Raw genomic sequence first — 15,871 nt, 5'->3', positions numbered from 1 at the left:
TATGTTAAGTTCCTGCTTGTGAGTCTGAGTCTATTAGAGTAGGCAATCATCACATCCTCCAATTGTAAAACCACATTCATCTCCTTCCAATCCAGCTTTCACAGTATATATTCAGGAGAGTATACAGATTTCTCTCATTGCTTTGTCAACCTGAAGCTAGTCTATTTCATCATATTTAGTCTAGACTGTGGTTTCCTGTCCTGTGTATAAATTTCCACAAGGACAATGAGATGTTCTTGGATTCCTATTTTCGTAGGGACATTCCACAGCTTGATATGGTCAACACAATCAAAGGCATTTCTATAATCAATGAAACTCATTGACATCTTTTTGGTATTCTTTGGCTTTCTCAATCATTTATTGTGAATCAGCACTAACATCCCTTGTTATCCAACCTTTTCAAAAACAGCTTGAACATCTGGCACTTCCCTTTCCATGGAGGGCTTTAATCTGTGTTGGGTGATCCTAAACTTTATTTTGCTAGTATGTGAAATTGAGGATATTGTATGATACTGTAGCTTGCACACTCTGTTAAGTCTCCTTTTTTTTGGTATTGCTATGTAGACTGACCTCTTCCAATCTCCTCACCACTCTGTCATTCTCCAGATTTCCTGCCATAGTTACTGATATTTTACTGATTTTCTTCTGCTTCTTGCCATATTATTGTAGATATTCCATTAATTTCTCTAGCCTTCCTGCTTGGTAATGACCACAGTGCTGATCCTTCATCCTCTAGCACTAATAATTCTTGTATATAAGGAATGTCTTTTAATGGGTATTGACATCCCTACTGCATGGAATTTGAATATATTTCTATTTTTGTTTGATCTTCTTTGAGTCAGTTACTATCTGTCTATTGGCACCCTTAAGCATACCAATTCAAGATTGGAACCACTTTCTGAGTTTCAAAAGGTTTTGAAAAATGTCCTTTGTTTTTCTGTATCTGTTTCCATATTCAGTGTCTTTATAGATGTCATTACAATATTGTTTCTTGTGTCTTCTAAGAAGTCCTTTAAATTATTTGATAAATTCCTTCTTGAGATCTTTGTCTTTCTTGGCTTTCACTTTTTTTTCCTCTTGGCAATTTCCATTGTCTTTTTTATATCCAGTTTGGTTTCTTCTGTTTCTTGGTCTTGGTCTTTTGACAATTTCTTTTCATATTCATCCTTAACCAAATCATAGCTGATTTCATTCCAGAGTTCCTCTGGTTCCCTACCAATGAGCTTTGGGACTTCAAAGCAGTTCCTGAAGTTTTCCTTGAAAAAGTTGGGCATATGCTTGAGATCATGTAATGGAAGATGATTTGGTTTGTTATTTTGCTTTAGCCCGATTTGGAACTTGCACATGAGCAGTTTGTGATCTGTTCCAGTCAGCCCCTGGCCATATCTTTTCTGTTATAACTGAACTTTTCCACCTTCTTGTACCAGTAATATTGTCAATTTTATTTCTGTTGGTTCTGTCTGGTGACATTGATGTATATAGGCACAGTTCTGGTTGTCTGAAGAATGTGTTAGCAGTGAAAAATTGTTGGATTGGCAAAAACAGATAAGTTGCTCCCCTGTGTCATTTCGGTTTCCTAGGCCATACAGTCCAACTATATTTTTCTCATTATTTCCAACTTTGGCATTGCAGTCTCCAATCCCAAGCAGTACATTCTGCTTGCATGTTCTGTCAATTTCAAATTGAATTTGACCATAAAACTCTTCAACTGCCTCTTCTTCTGCCTCAGTGGTTGGAGCATAAACTTATATAAACATATTATTAAAGGGTTGTCCTTAAGTCTGTACTGTAGCCAAGTACTGCCTTTGCTATATCCTTCATGACTATAAAAGCAGCACTGTTCTTTGTCTTGAGTAGCAAACGGTATGTCCAATTCCAGTCTATTACAATTCACTGATGCCTACATTATCAGTGTATAGTCAATTTCATCTGTTACTGTGTTGAGCTTTCCCATGTTCATGCTTCTTACATTCCATGTTCCTATAATTTTGTCTTTGCAGCTTCAGGTTTTCTTTTCCAGCTTTGGCTTTTCTTTTCTTTCTGTCATGGTAACATCAGTCACTAGATATCCCAAAGGCTTTAGTATAGCCACATCACAAATACTATTAGTATTCTGAAAGATTCTCAGCTTTTCCTCAGTAGCATGTTGAATGCCATCTGGCCTCAGGGGCCCATCATCCAGCAGCATATCGTCAATCACTTTATATTGTCTATCCAGGAAGCTTTCTCGGTAAAATGCAGGAGTAGTTTACCAATGCCTTCTCCCACACAGTATGAAATTATGCCTTTGCCAATGCTTCCAGCCTCTTCCTACATCACTGCTGCCTGATATAAATCCAGGCTTGCTTTAGATGGGCAGCTGTGATGACCTTCATACCTTGGGTGACCCTGCTGTTAGTATACACTTTTGGTGTACTGTCCCAGCATTCTTTGTTCATCCCTCCCAGGAACTACCCTCTCCATCATCAGGGTGAAGAGCAGGATCTGGAGGGGGAGGAGGTTGGAATGGTTCCTCAGAAATAAATGCCATCCATCTCAGATACATTCCCAGCTACCATAGGATTCTTGCTGGAATGTAAAAACTTTCCTGCAATCAATATTAAGGATTCAGTTTGTCATATGTATAGTTTTAGATTATCCATCTAGTTAAAAAGATGAAATTAGTACTTATCCAAACATTCAGTGAATAACATAATTCTCCATTCAGGTTCTAAAACCATTCAGAAAATAACAGTGCTGTGTTACAAACAGAGTTCTGTCTAGTCATTTTTAAAAAAAAATATCCTTAACACTACTGAACTTTTTCAAATCAATTCTAGTTCATTAGTCAATCTTTTCATCTGGCCTACAGACCACTAAATATCTAAGTGGAATGAATGAATGAATGAATGAATGAATGAATGAATGAATGAATATTTCAGTTGAAGTGTCTTGCTAACATTGTCTGAAGAAGAAGGCAATGGCAAATCACTTTATATTGCTGCCCCCAAAAAATTATATGTACATTTTCCAGGAGTTGAGCTTGCCTTGACTTTATTGATTTTATATAAATAGACCTTTCTGGAATGCATTTTAATTTAGCTAACCCACCTGTCAAAAAAATACTGAGGGCATCTTTCCTTATTTTTACATGTCAAAGTTAAATATTAAACTAAAATCCACAGCGCAAAATGAAATGAATAAACTCAAATCTACAGTGCAAATGAAACAAACAAACATCATGTTGCAGATTAGTAAAGTTCTTAATTTTTTTATAATCAACTGAAGGAGTTGTATCCAAACCTGATTGTACAGGAAATCCACTGAAATTAATAGAATTTTCATGAATTATCAATTATTGAATCCCAAACTGAGAACTATATTCTTAGCTTTTTGTTATTTATAGTATTTGTGTATACAATAGAAATTAAATAGAAACATTAGTATTTAAAGAAAAAACTTCATTTTAAACATAAGTAAATCTTTAAGTAAATCTGAATTCTGTTTACATACTGTATATATTAGATGCTTGTTAATTCTGCTAACACTGTACGTGCACATTCCTCATAATAATGCTGACAATTATTTTGGAAATCCTAATAAAATCTAATTAAAGGCCTAAATGACTAAAATTTCTTCTATCATTTCTGCATTCTGCTCCCTTGAAAATCAGTTCCAACTTTCTCTTTTAAGGACGCTAAAGGCTTCATATGATGGAATCTTAGGCAATCCCAGTGATATTTCAGGAAAGGTATTCAGAGGATGTCTTTTTTCTTAATAGCATAACCCATAAACTGTTTCAACAGCTAATGAGAACGTATAATGAAAGAGTGCAATGCAAAAGCTTTTAGCACTATTTTGTTATGCTTATGCATTTATAGTTATGACATCATGTGTTTAAACATAAATCACTGCTTTTATGACAGAGAAATGTGTGCTGATCCCTATAATTTACAGCTCCAGAGTCTAAAGGCACATCCAGGAGGCTGGTTCAACATGTCCTGCTCCAGCCGGTGAGGCGACACAAAGTAGGCCAGCGTAATTTGCTGTCTCAACAGCTGATCTCTATTCTGCCTCAGTAACAAGGCTGGCAAATGGTGCTGTCTCGACAGCTTTAACGTGCCACAAATTAAGGGAAGTGATCAGTAGATTTCCTGCCAACAGCAAAAAAACATTCCCCAGTTCTTCTACCTAATGTTGAGTGGGAGTGGGAAAAGAGATGAGTTTTGACAGATGGGTTTAGCCTTCTCTCTGAACCTGATATATGGGATGGATGGGGATTTCTGCCTCTCCTGCTTTACTGGGAAGTCCACACTTACTCCATGGGTCACTGACTGCAGCTCCTGCCTCATAGGGGATTTACAAATTATCACTCTGTCTCATTGTCTCCCTCACCAATATGCTCAGACATTCTTCTTCACTCAACTCTTTCCTCACCTTCTTCTTCCTTGCTTTTCTTCTCACTTTCTCCCTGTATCTTCACTCATTGTCCTTTCTTTATCACTTTCTCCATCACTCTGTCCATTGCCGCCTCTCCCTCTATTGCTCACTCCATCGGCCCACTCTATCGCTCACTCCGTAGTGTGCTCTCAAAGCAGCTGCTTGGGGTGGGGGCATTAATAGCCACTGGCAATTAGACTCTCTCACTCCAGTCAGCACTGCTCTGATGAGGGAGTTTTTAAAGGTTAATAAAAGAACTCCAAGCAGCAATCTTGCAGAGTAGAAGCATGAACCAAAAAAGAGAACTTGCACATCAAGCTTAATGCTGTTCAGTCTTCACACCGTACTTAGATGAAGAAAAATAGAGATAGCTTACTTTTATTCAGTAGATCTGGATACAGGTAGGTTCATAGTAGAGAGCATTTAATCATTACTGGTTCTTTGTAGACACTTTCTGTGTGGAATAGAAAGGGCAAGGAGCTTCATTCTGCAGCCCCCCTGCTTGCATGTCTGCCCACAAAGTAATGGAGATTGTTAATCCCCAAGCCCAAGAAGAAGGAGGAAGTGGAAATCAGGTGATCCACGTGACATCCCACAAACACAATAGAGATATGTCTTGCTAGAGAGACCCCCCTTATGCTTATGAGACAATGCTGAGTTGACCCCTGATAATTCCAACACCTGACACATTAAGTGACCTGTCAGTTGGGTATTTATCTACCTGCATAGACAAGGAGCCAGCACAGTGAAGCCTTAGTATCAGATGCCTGGTGCCTGATCACTCTTGCTCCTCAAGCAAAGAGGCCACGGACAGAAGTCATCAGTGATCAGTGGGGAGGGACGTCCCTGCTGTAGCTGAAAATGGCCAACAGGAACAAGGCAAATCTCAGTGAAGTAGCACAAACTGTGCTTCAGGAGAAGATGGAAAACACCACTTTAATACTGGATCAAATAAATATGAAATAAGGTGGCCTCAGCAATGGCCTGGGGCTGAAGAGAAGGCTAGTTCACAAGGTTTGTAAGGCATCTTATAGTCATAATTAAAGGGACATGGGGTGAGCTCTTAGATCCCCTTCTCCTATAATCAGATGAAACTACTCCCAAAACACCATATAAGGCCATTATACCAGCCCATGATGTTATGAACACCCCTCCTGAAAACATAAACTAATCCTTTACTGATTGCTAATGAATTCATTATTTATACTAACTTTGAAGAGGGATCACAATTTAATATTAAAATGCATGTTTTGCCTACAGAAACTTGCAGATTTGAAGGGAAAACCCCTGCCTGAACCCAGGGGTGGGAAAGCTGTCTTTCTCAATTAAATTGGCTGCTGGGAGCTGTAGTTTAGCCACATCCAAAAAGCCACATTTCCCATGCCTGGTGTAGGTAATACTGGATAGATAGCCCAATTTCATATCCTTTATAAGGTAGCTTACGCTGTTTCTTCTTGCCATCTTAACAGAATTTTTTATGCATAAACAACAGGCAGATCTTTCATCAGGGAGTTTAATATCTTTAATAGAAGAGCTTATACTTGCATATGCAATCTTCTTTCTGACAGTACAATTATTACTACAACTTACATATAAAGAGTATGTGCAATTTACATTAATGACTAGGGATGCTGCCATGAACTACTCATTCTAGATTTTGCCTACTGATAAAGTGTCTCACTTTTATAGGTCTACCTTGTGTAAATGGAAAAGGATTTAGCAGAAAGTGAAGAGATCTGTCTGTAATGAGATAATCACACTAGGAGGAAAAATACAAAACAAAATAGAATGAGCTAAACTTCAAACAGATCTGCATGTTAATGAAGGTGGGTCAAAAACATAAAAACATAAAAACTTAAAAATAAAAGCTATTTAAGTGAAAGCATTACTTTACAAGATCGCCTTCATGACCTCCACCCCCACCCCATATATATAAATCAAAGTAGGCTTTGAAGAATGTGAGCCAGTTTGGTCTAGTGGTTAAGGCAATGGGCTAGAAACCAGGAGACTATGAGTTCTAGTCCCACCTTAGGCATAAATGCTGGTTGGGTGACTTTAGGCCAGTCACTCTCTCTCAGCCCAACTCACCTCACAGGGTTGTTGTTGTGGGGGAAAATAGGAGGAGGAAGGAGTATTAGGTATGTTGGCTGCCTTGAGTTATTTATAAAAATACTAAAGGTGGGATAGAAAATAAATAAATAACCTTGCAGCTGTCCTCAACATTCTTATCTAAATTCTTTTATGACTTAGATTATATGATCCAAGCATGATTGCTTGTCATGTTAGTCAGAGCTGACTTCAGTCTGAAATCATGAACTTAATAACTCCTTTAAACAGCGTGGAAGAACATTGCATCATTATAACAGCATTCAATCCTTCAATTCTTAGAAGATGGTTATTCTAATTAATTTAGCCAGGCTATCTTAGAATCCACATATAATTTGGCAACTAAGCTTTGCCTTGATTATCTGAAGAAAGATAGCTTCAATCTCAGACATGTTTCCCATGACTATACTGTAACATGAAATGCACACATCAGCCTATGGCTATCTTTGGGAACTATAGCTGTCCCTCATATGCTAATAATCCTGTACTAGAATAAGTAACAATTATTCTGGTATTTAATATAGAATTCCCTGAAAGTGATGGTTCAATTAAAGCCTCCATAGAAACAAAAATCTTTTTAAAATAAAAGCATGTTTGTGCTTTAAATAATATCTCAGTGTATGATGTAGTGCTTCTAATGGGATGAATTTAAATTGGTAGAAGACTCTTCTTCTTGCTTCATCCACTTTTGAGCCCAATTCTGAGGAAATTAATAATGTTTTAAATCCAATTTGGAAAAATAACCCTTATCACAGAAATTCATAGTCTGATTATTACGTTTAAATAGTCAAACTGAAAGCCATGGCCAGATTATAGATATGAGCTGGAATTAGGGTTTTTCTTCTTCTTCTCATGCTGAATGTATATACACTTCCCTTCTATCAACTGCCCAATCTAAAGACCTGGTCAATCTCTTTACAGATAGTGCAGACATAAGAAACAATGCTTCTTTAAATCATTGTCAACTCAGTGGGTGAAATAACCATCACCACCAACCAACATTATTCTGCATTTGATTTTAGTCTTTTCCATACTGCAGCTGTCCGGATACGTTGCATTTCTCAGCCAGCACTGTCAAAATGTAGCGTGTTTAATTGGCAAACTTATATTAGGGAGATTTTGTTTTAACTCTTATTCTGCCATGAAGCCCACTAATGCCGGACACAGCTGAACTCTCACAGAGTTATTGTAAGGGTAAAATTGGTTGAGGAGGTCATCACAGCTCCTTGGAAAAACGGGTTATACATGAGATATATATTGTTAGTATTTTGCTGAATTGCCATAAAACATCAACTTCAATCACCAATCTTGGAAACAGCTTAGAAAAACAAAAAATCTGAAAGATTTCTGTATTCCTATAATTGTCCACAACTTAAGGATAGCAACAGAACAATTATTTTTCCGCCACACACTCCTTTAAGAAGCAAGCTACTTAAAGCAAGCACCAGTGTACTATTGTATTTGGCAAGCCGAGGGCCTTCTCCGTGGCATTAAGTTATTCCTTCGGCTTCGGATCTGGACTGTGCACGCGTGTCTTCCACAAAGATGGGTGTGGTTACTTCGTACACTTCAGGCGCATCAGTGGAAGATATAAATATAGATGGGCGCGCGCGCACACACATTCTTTCTCTGCGTAAGATCATCATAATGCCCTATAGTTTCCCCTCCCAATAGCTATTTAATAGGATACTTAAAAGGGACAAGGGATGGCGGAGACACCTAAATGAACACGGTTTTCAAACGAACAGAAGGAAACAATGCTCTGGTGATCTTGCGACAAGGTTGCAGACGTGATCCCCAAACTAAGCAGCCGCCCTTCTCTTTCCTCCTCCCACCTCCCTCTTCCAGCTTTATGTCTTCCAGACAGAGGCGCATTTAACTTTCCACGCCGGGATCAAGCGCTTTCCAACACCTTATCGTCGCCTCGCATTCCTTTCCCCAGCAAATCCCCGCTCACCAGAGGCTCGCGGGGCGAGGGAAGAGGAGCAACACCGCGCGGCTGAACTGCCGTCCCTCCCCCTTTGCAGCTGCTTTGACTCCCGCTTAGCAGCGCCGCGTTTAGCAAAGCCGGCGCTTAAGCACAGCTTCCAGCGCCAGCCTGGGCACAGGCCGCTCGCTTCTTCACCCCGGGAGGCACTCGGCAACCTCGCTCGCTACGTCCCACCTTCTACTCTCCACCATTGGGCGGCAGCGGAACTTGCGTGGCTGCGGTTGGCTGCGAGAGACGTCGCTCCGCGCAGGGAGGGGAAAGAACCCGATAGGCACTTGGACACCGCTGGGCAGGAGGGTAAAGTCTTTCTCTTTGCTTGAGCGCCTTCGGATGGGCTGTTCGTTTCCCCTTTCCCGTTTCAGGCGAGCAGCTGAGGCGGCGGCGGCGGCAAAGCGGTGGGTCCAGCCGAAAGCTTGGCGGCAGCAGCAGCCGGAGGAGGAGAGGCGAGTGGGAGCCGGCGGAGGAAAGAGCGAAGCGAGTGGGTGCAAGAACTTTGTTTAGAGGGCGAGGCTGCGGACTTCTCCGGGAGACGCTTTGAGGGGCTGCTGGAGATCGAGGTTAGACGGCGCCTCGCCCAGGTCTCTTGGGAGTGGGTCGCCTGCGTAGCTCTTGCTCTCCGGGAGGAGGCGACAACAGCAATAACAGCTGCCGACAGAAATCTGAGTGCCGCCGGACGCGCCGGAGACTAGCCGAGCACGACCCGGGATCCATCCCTTCTCCCCGCGAGAGTCAGGCGATGCTTCGAGGGGCCGCTCGACGGTGCCGCTGACTTAAGCGAGGCTTCGGAGAAGAGCAGCCGCGGGAGGGAGGGAAAGGAGGCGAACGCCCCGCCGCTTGCTGCTCTCCCTTACCCAATTCTTGCTGCTGGAGATGGTGCCCGCCCCAGGATTAGTGTAAAGGCTTATCTTCAGCCCCTCTTTTTTGTGGAGGTGAGCTGGGAGGACCTGCGCCATCAACTCCGAGAACCGGCAGGCTCTGGCGTGGGACGCGTTGCTTAGTGCCGCGCCTAACCCCGTCGGTCCCCCTTTCTCTGTGGGAAGACAATAATCCTGTAATCCCAACTCCGGAGTCTTCTCTAGCGGTGTAAGAAGAAAAAATCGTGTGGATAATGTCATCCTCAAGCAGATTCAAAAAGGACAAAGAGATCGTAGCCGAGTACGAAAGTCAAGTGAAAGGTAAAAAATCTGGGGTGGGTCAGGATGCTTGTAGTTTGTTTCCCTCTCTTCCCCCATCGCCGCCACCACCACCTGTTTGGCTGCGCCTCCCTGCCCTCTTCGCGCCAAGGACAGAGTGCAAATCCGTCCTTCCGGATTAATCAGCCTGGAAAAGATAGCTCCGGCATGGTCTGTGTACACAGATACTAAAGTGGATTACAATCTTGGCACTCTTGAGATAAATTGCATTGGTTGAAAAGGTTGACAGAAAATCCACCTTTGTATCACTCAAGCTGTTGATGGATTGTGGTAGGATAAATTGCTGTTGATGTGGGCAGCTCTGTCATGGGGTAAAATTAAACCATTTTAGGTGATAAGTGCTCCAACTTTCAGGAGAGACTCATCCCAGAGTCATCCAGTTCGTCAGTCAGTCTCAGAGGAAAAGGGGTGGATGGGACACTGGTAAGAGACCCTATACAGGCTTACCAGCCATCTTTACAACAGTTCCTGAGCAGTGATCTGGAAGAGTCTAATTTTTTTGATAGTTCATTATGCATTTATAATGACATGATCACAATTGCTATGCTTAATTTCCCTTTCTTTAAGCGATGTGCATGAATTTGTCTACTTAACCTTATTTTTATTAAATTCTGTTGGATATTAATTTGAGGAAGGGAGGGTTGTAACTGGTTCACATCTCCCATATATATTCAGTGAGTGAGTATTCACTTTTCATTCAATCCATCAGGACTGTTCAAAATTCTCTTAAAATCAAGCCTGTTAGAGCCAAAGAGAAACATAGTGCTTTGGCTATTTTGTATGTTTTTCTTCAGTTGTTACTTTTTTTTCATGTACTGAATGTGTGTTATAAAAATTATATTTGAAGAACTCTACTTTTCATTCTATTTTCTGGGTAGCAGCTGTTCTTCCATACACTGTGGCAGTTTTCCAGTAAATGTATATAGGAAATAATCAAAATCTTCCATCTACTTATCTGGAGTTCACAGAATGGGAAAAATAGAAATACATGCAGTACTGTAGTCACTTTTTAAAATAAAATATATACAATTTGGTTTGCTCACAACATATATTTGATATATACAGTTGGAAAGTTTATCCATTCAGTTACAAATGGAGCTACAAGCTGTGGAACTCTAAGGGTCGTCTCTCCATTTTTGTTTGTTTAAAAGTAAAAAAGTTTAAAGTTAAAAACCAAACAAACTATCAATATTGTAGTAAACACATTGTGTTTTCTGGACTTTGTCCTCCACTGTATCAAATGGCTACAGAAAGCTCATTTTCAGAAAAAAGATAGAAAAAGTAGTGATGGGAAGTTCAGACGACATGAGTTGTCACATAAAGTCTTGTTTAACCGGTTTCATTTCTGAACCTGAAATACTGTCAGCAATTTCTATTGCTTTTGAATGTAGCCATCATTAAGTAAAGATTTTCTACCCTTTCATTTATTAGTTTAGTTCTTAATTTGGTGTATTTTGGACTATTTTGCATTGCATTCAGTTCATAGTAAGAAATACTTCATAAACATTTTTTTTTTCTTTCTGGCTTTCATGTCTCTATTAAAGGATCCAAGATGGTGGTCATTTTGAGTTTTTATAACACTGTTTATCCAAAATCTTAATATATAGCATGTTGATAGAGAGAGTGGTGCAGTAGAGGCTCCTGTTATCCAAGGATTCAAATTGGGATCACAATAACATGCTTTATTAAGAACTATGCTCTGTTCTTTCATTCTACTCCATCTCATTCTGTTCATTCCACCTCCTTTCTGTACAACTCCCTCACTAAAACAGACTTCTAATTCAAAATATAAATGCACACATAACACACATACCATCTTTTTATAACTATTAACAGACCTGCAAGATTCCATTAAAAACTTGTGATGAAATACTGAGAACTCTTTAGCAGCTTTTTATGTATTCTTCTAAACTTTCTTTGTAATAAGATTACTGAATGATTTGTCTTCCTTGGTTAAGATTTGTTTTTTAATTTCGTTTATTTGTTCAGTAAAACTAAAACAAAATTCAGAGCAAAATCCTTTTTAGATTACTCAGTTATTGTTTGCTTGATTAGTCTTAGGCAATTATAAAATGTTTCATATCTAATTTAACTGAATCTCCTGAAATGCCACTGAATTATCTTAGTCCCAAATACTGGGACACCCTTTCTTCATTTTACAGACCAGCTTGACCTCTACCATAACTTTTGTTGGAAGATACGTCTTTGGCACCCTTTTAAAGGACACAGTGCTTGTTTCTCAGCTGTTTCCTCTGGACTCAGTTAGAAATGTCTACTTTGACAGGATAGGTTGTTGTACAAAACCTTGTAAGTTGTTCCTGATGAGTCAGTTGTACAAAGGCTTTATATATTTTCATCAGTTCAAATGGTGATCTTTCTATAGTAGAATGAGTAGTAGTTTAATAGGCAATAGAGTTTCATGAATTAGTGTTGGAATGTGGCTAATGATAAACTATTACAGTTCTCTTCATTCTTTCTACCACCCCTTTGGAAGATATAAAGAAATAGCTTTGTGTTTTACCCCTTTGTGCCAGAAGTATTTTTCCATTTCAAATCAAGTAAGCTGTATCTAATCAGTTGCTATTTTATTAGGAAAATCCTCTCTTGGAAAAAAAAAGCAAGCATGAAATGAACTGAATTGCTTTGTTTATAGGCCATTTGGAATGATGTTCTACCATTATTTGTTTATCAAAAGTCCATTAGGCCCTAAGCAAGATTCTCCTGTGGACCATTATAATATTCTACTGGAGTTAATGGGATATCAAATGTTTCTGAGTTCACCTCTTGAGGTGTAGGTCAGATAGTTCTTAATTGCTTCCATAATGTGCTTGTCCATTTCTGATCATCAGTAGTTTTTCTGGCTCACTGTTTAGTCAAATTAACTACTCTTGCTTGTAAAGAGGCTGGTAGTATTAAGTGATATCTCTGTAGCACCCAGTCATTACAATTAGACAGTTGATGTAACTCAACATCATGTATGTTCAGTTACTGTATAGCATGAAAATCTTTTGAGATATTGTCTAGTATTAACAAATATGTGATCATTCTTCAAGGGTGCTATCTGTTCTGAAGGCAAAATGAATTTACTGTTTCATGCATAACTTCCATAACATTTGTAGAAACAGATTGTCACATATTGCAATTGCCAGGAAGGTATTAAGGTTGGAAATCAAAGTTCATTCATTTGCTAATTCATTCATTTGGCTATCTTTGGAATTGTACAATTCAGTCCTCATATTTTGAATAATTTATTATTTACACAGTTTTTATTTTGCCCCATTTGCAAGATTCTGGGTGGTTGACAAAATACAAAAAAACATGATATAATAACAGTCAATTGAAACCACCAGAAATTACTCATTATAAATAACATTAAAATAGAATATAAAATAAAATAAAATTAACTAGATGATCTCCAAGGAACCTTCAGAATTCCTTATGTTCTGTAATTCTAAAATTAAACAAAATAGCATAAGACACAAATAGCCACAATAGCCCAGTATGATGGCTCTTGAGCCTCAAACACATGGTGGGAGAGCACTGTCTTCACCACCTTTTCTAACTGTTAAGAGCTTTGGAGCCATCTGGGCTTTGTGGAACAATCTGTTCCACTATTGAAAAGGCCTGCTTCCATCCTCTCACATTCCAGGTTGGGAGATCTGAATCTTCCCTTCCCAGATCAAACACACAGGATAGGACAAATTCTATTCAGAGAAGATGGTCCTGCAGGTAACTCAGACCCAAGCCATGAAAAGCTTTGTAGGTCATAACCATCACTTTGAATTGTTCTGGAAACATATTGGTAATCAATGCAACTTCCACAATACAGGTGTTGGTATGAGTGAAGTGTTCTCTAGCCATAATCTCCACCTGCTGATCAAGAAGAAGGAAAATCCTAGACAACTCCCAAGTTGTGGACCTGCTTCTTTGTAAGGAATGTAATCCCATCCAGAGCTATTATTGAAGTCAACAGTAAATCAGTTGGTTTCTGGACAGACAACAACTTCATTTTGTTGGATTCAGTTTAGCTTGCTTCATCCCATCCATTTCCTCAGAACTTCCAGACATGGTAGAAAGGCATCCAGGGTATCTCTTGCTTGACCATAGACATAGGGCTTCACTTGCATACTGATGATACCTCACCCTGAACTGACATATCTTTTCCAGAGGTTTTACTTAGATGTTGAACAACATGGGGAGAAACCCAAGATCTGGAGCACCTCATAAGTAGTGGCCAAGGTTGTTCAGGTGTTCATTCACTATCACTACTGACTGGAACTACTCACTAAGGAAGGCGTAGAGCTACTGTAAAATTGTGGCCCTGATACCTGAACACTTGCAGGCAGTCCAGAGAGATAGTGTGTTTGGTGGTATCACTACTAATTGGACTAGTAGACCCATGGTGGCTACAGTCCCTTCATCCAGGTCCCACTGTAGGTCATCTGTAAGAGCAACAATTGCAGTTTCCATCTATACCCAGGCCTGAAATTTGACTGAAAGGGAACAAAATACAGGTGGTCCTCACTTAATGACCACAATTGGGACTGGATTTTTAGTTGCTAAGTGAAGCAGTCATTAAGCAAATCCTATCCGATTTTATGACCTTTTTTGTGGCAGTCATTAAGGCAATCACCCTGGGTGTTAAGTGAATCATGTGGTCATTAAGCAAATCACATGGTTTCCCATTGATTTTGCTTGCCAGAAGCCAGCTGGGAAGGTCGAAAATGGCGATCACATGACCACGGGATGCTGTGACGGTCATAAATGTGAACTGGTTGCCAAGCTCCCAAATTATGATCTCCTGACTGTGGAGATGCTGCAACGGTCATAAGTAATTTTTTTCAGCACTGTCATAAGTCCGAATTATTGCTAAACAAATGGTTGTTAATCAAGGACTACCTGTAATTTGCTTTGTCCTGTGCAACTGATACCATATTGTATTCTCCAGAATCTTTCCTACAAAAGAAAGGATTGGGCTGAAATTCACCAACATGACTGAATCAAAGAATGGTATCTTTAAGAATGAACAAATCACTGCTTTTAGGGCAGTAGGTATTAGCTCCTCCTTTAACAAAGCATTGACAGTCTCTTGAATCTTCAAATGTGGGTACCTGTGGAGCAGGGTATCTGATCATCACTAGGCCTGTTGTATGATACTCGTCACCTTGGTTCCCAGTCTTCGAATTGTAGCTGCAGGTACACTAAACTCTGTTGGCAGATCTCAAATAGGGCTTATCTGCCATGCTCTGCCAATGCGGGCATGGTTATACATGCCAGCTCTATGTATCTCTCTCAGACAGGGTTGGGAAGGAGTAATATCTTATTACACAAGGAGCTGGCATTCACTAATAGCAGCCTGAGGCTAAGGTCCCTACCAATCCAACAACCAGAATCTAGAAGCAAGGCAGCCGCTGCCTAGAAGAGGAGAACCAGCAACAAATTGCTGATCCCTCCTAGAACAAACTACCTAAGTTAAGGGGCCATCACACTCTGTCCATCACAGTGTAATTCTCCCCTGCACTCCTGATGTTCCCATGATCGGTTCCAGCTAACCGTTGAGGTCCTTAACACTTCCTCAGATACTACCTATGAAGGTTTACCTGGCTGTCTGGCCAAAGGCTGTCTCTGCCAATGGCTCTCTCAACCACTGAAATGACAACATAACCACAGCTTGACATTCCTCCTACTCCTTGGCCCCCTGCTTCCATTAGGACTTCATGAGCTGAGGGAATATTCTCTGTTCTGGCTCTGGGAGGCCCTGTACAGCCACCCTCTGACTCTCACACAATCCCCAATCTAACAGCAGGCAAAAACATGGGAGAAAGCATAGTAGGTCATGGGCAGTGATGGCCTGCAACTATTTTGCATTTCCAAATAAATCCTTTACTTAGCCAAAGGCTATAGTTGCAGCAATGATGGGGAAGACAAGTTTCCAACCAGCACTGTACTGAGCTGTTCTTCCTCCTCCTCCTTCCCTGACTTCAAGTGGCGACAATTGCAGTAGCATCTCCCTCCCCCAGTGACTGCAGTGATACAGTAGCAATAGCAGCAGCTGCCTTGCCTTTCAACAAGGGTGGAGAAAGAGGCACCAGCACTCTTACCTCCACCAAAGCTTATGTCATTGGCCAGTGACATATAAAACCTCCATGACTCTTGGCCCTCC

General features: G+C 40.3%; 1 protein-coding gene across 2 annotated transcripts in view; it reads left to right on the top strand.

Annotated features, from left to right (window-relative positions):
• The first annotated feature begins 8,760 nt into the window (after nucleotides 1-8,760).
• The window catches only part of SRGAP1 (SLIT-ROBO Rho GTPase activating protein 1), a 114,194-nt gene continuing 107,083 nt past the window's right edge, over nucleotides 8,761-15,871 (top strand). For both annotated transcript variants that reach the window (XM_063309261.1, XM_063309259.1), the window contains exon 1: nucleotides 8,761-9,690. In XM_063309261.1, the coding sequence (XP_063165331.1) occupies nucleotides 9,624-9,690 (67 nt within the window). In that variant the 5' untranslated portion in view covers nucleotides 8,761-9,623. The remainder of the gene's footprint in view (nucleotides 9,691-15,871) is intronic.

This window comes from Candoia aspera, chromosome 7 (genome assembly GCF_035149785.1).
Source record: "Candoia aspera isolate rCanAsp1 chromosome 7, rCanAsp1.hap2, whole genome shotgun sequence".
NCBI lineage: Eukaryota > Metazoa > Chordata > Lepidosauria > Squamata > Boidae > Candoia > Candoia aspera.
This window is presented reverse-complemented; position numbering and strand designations above follow the sequence as displayed.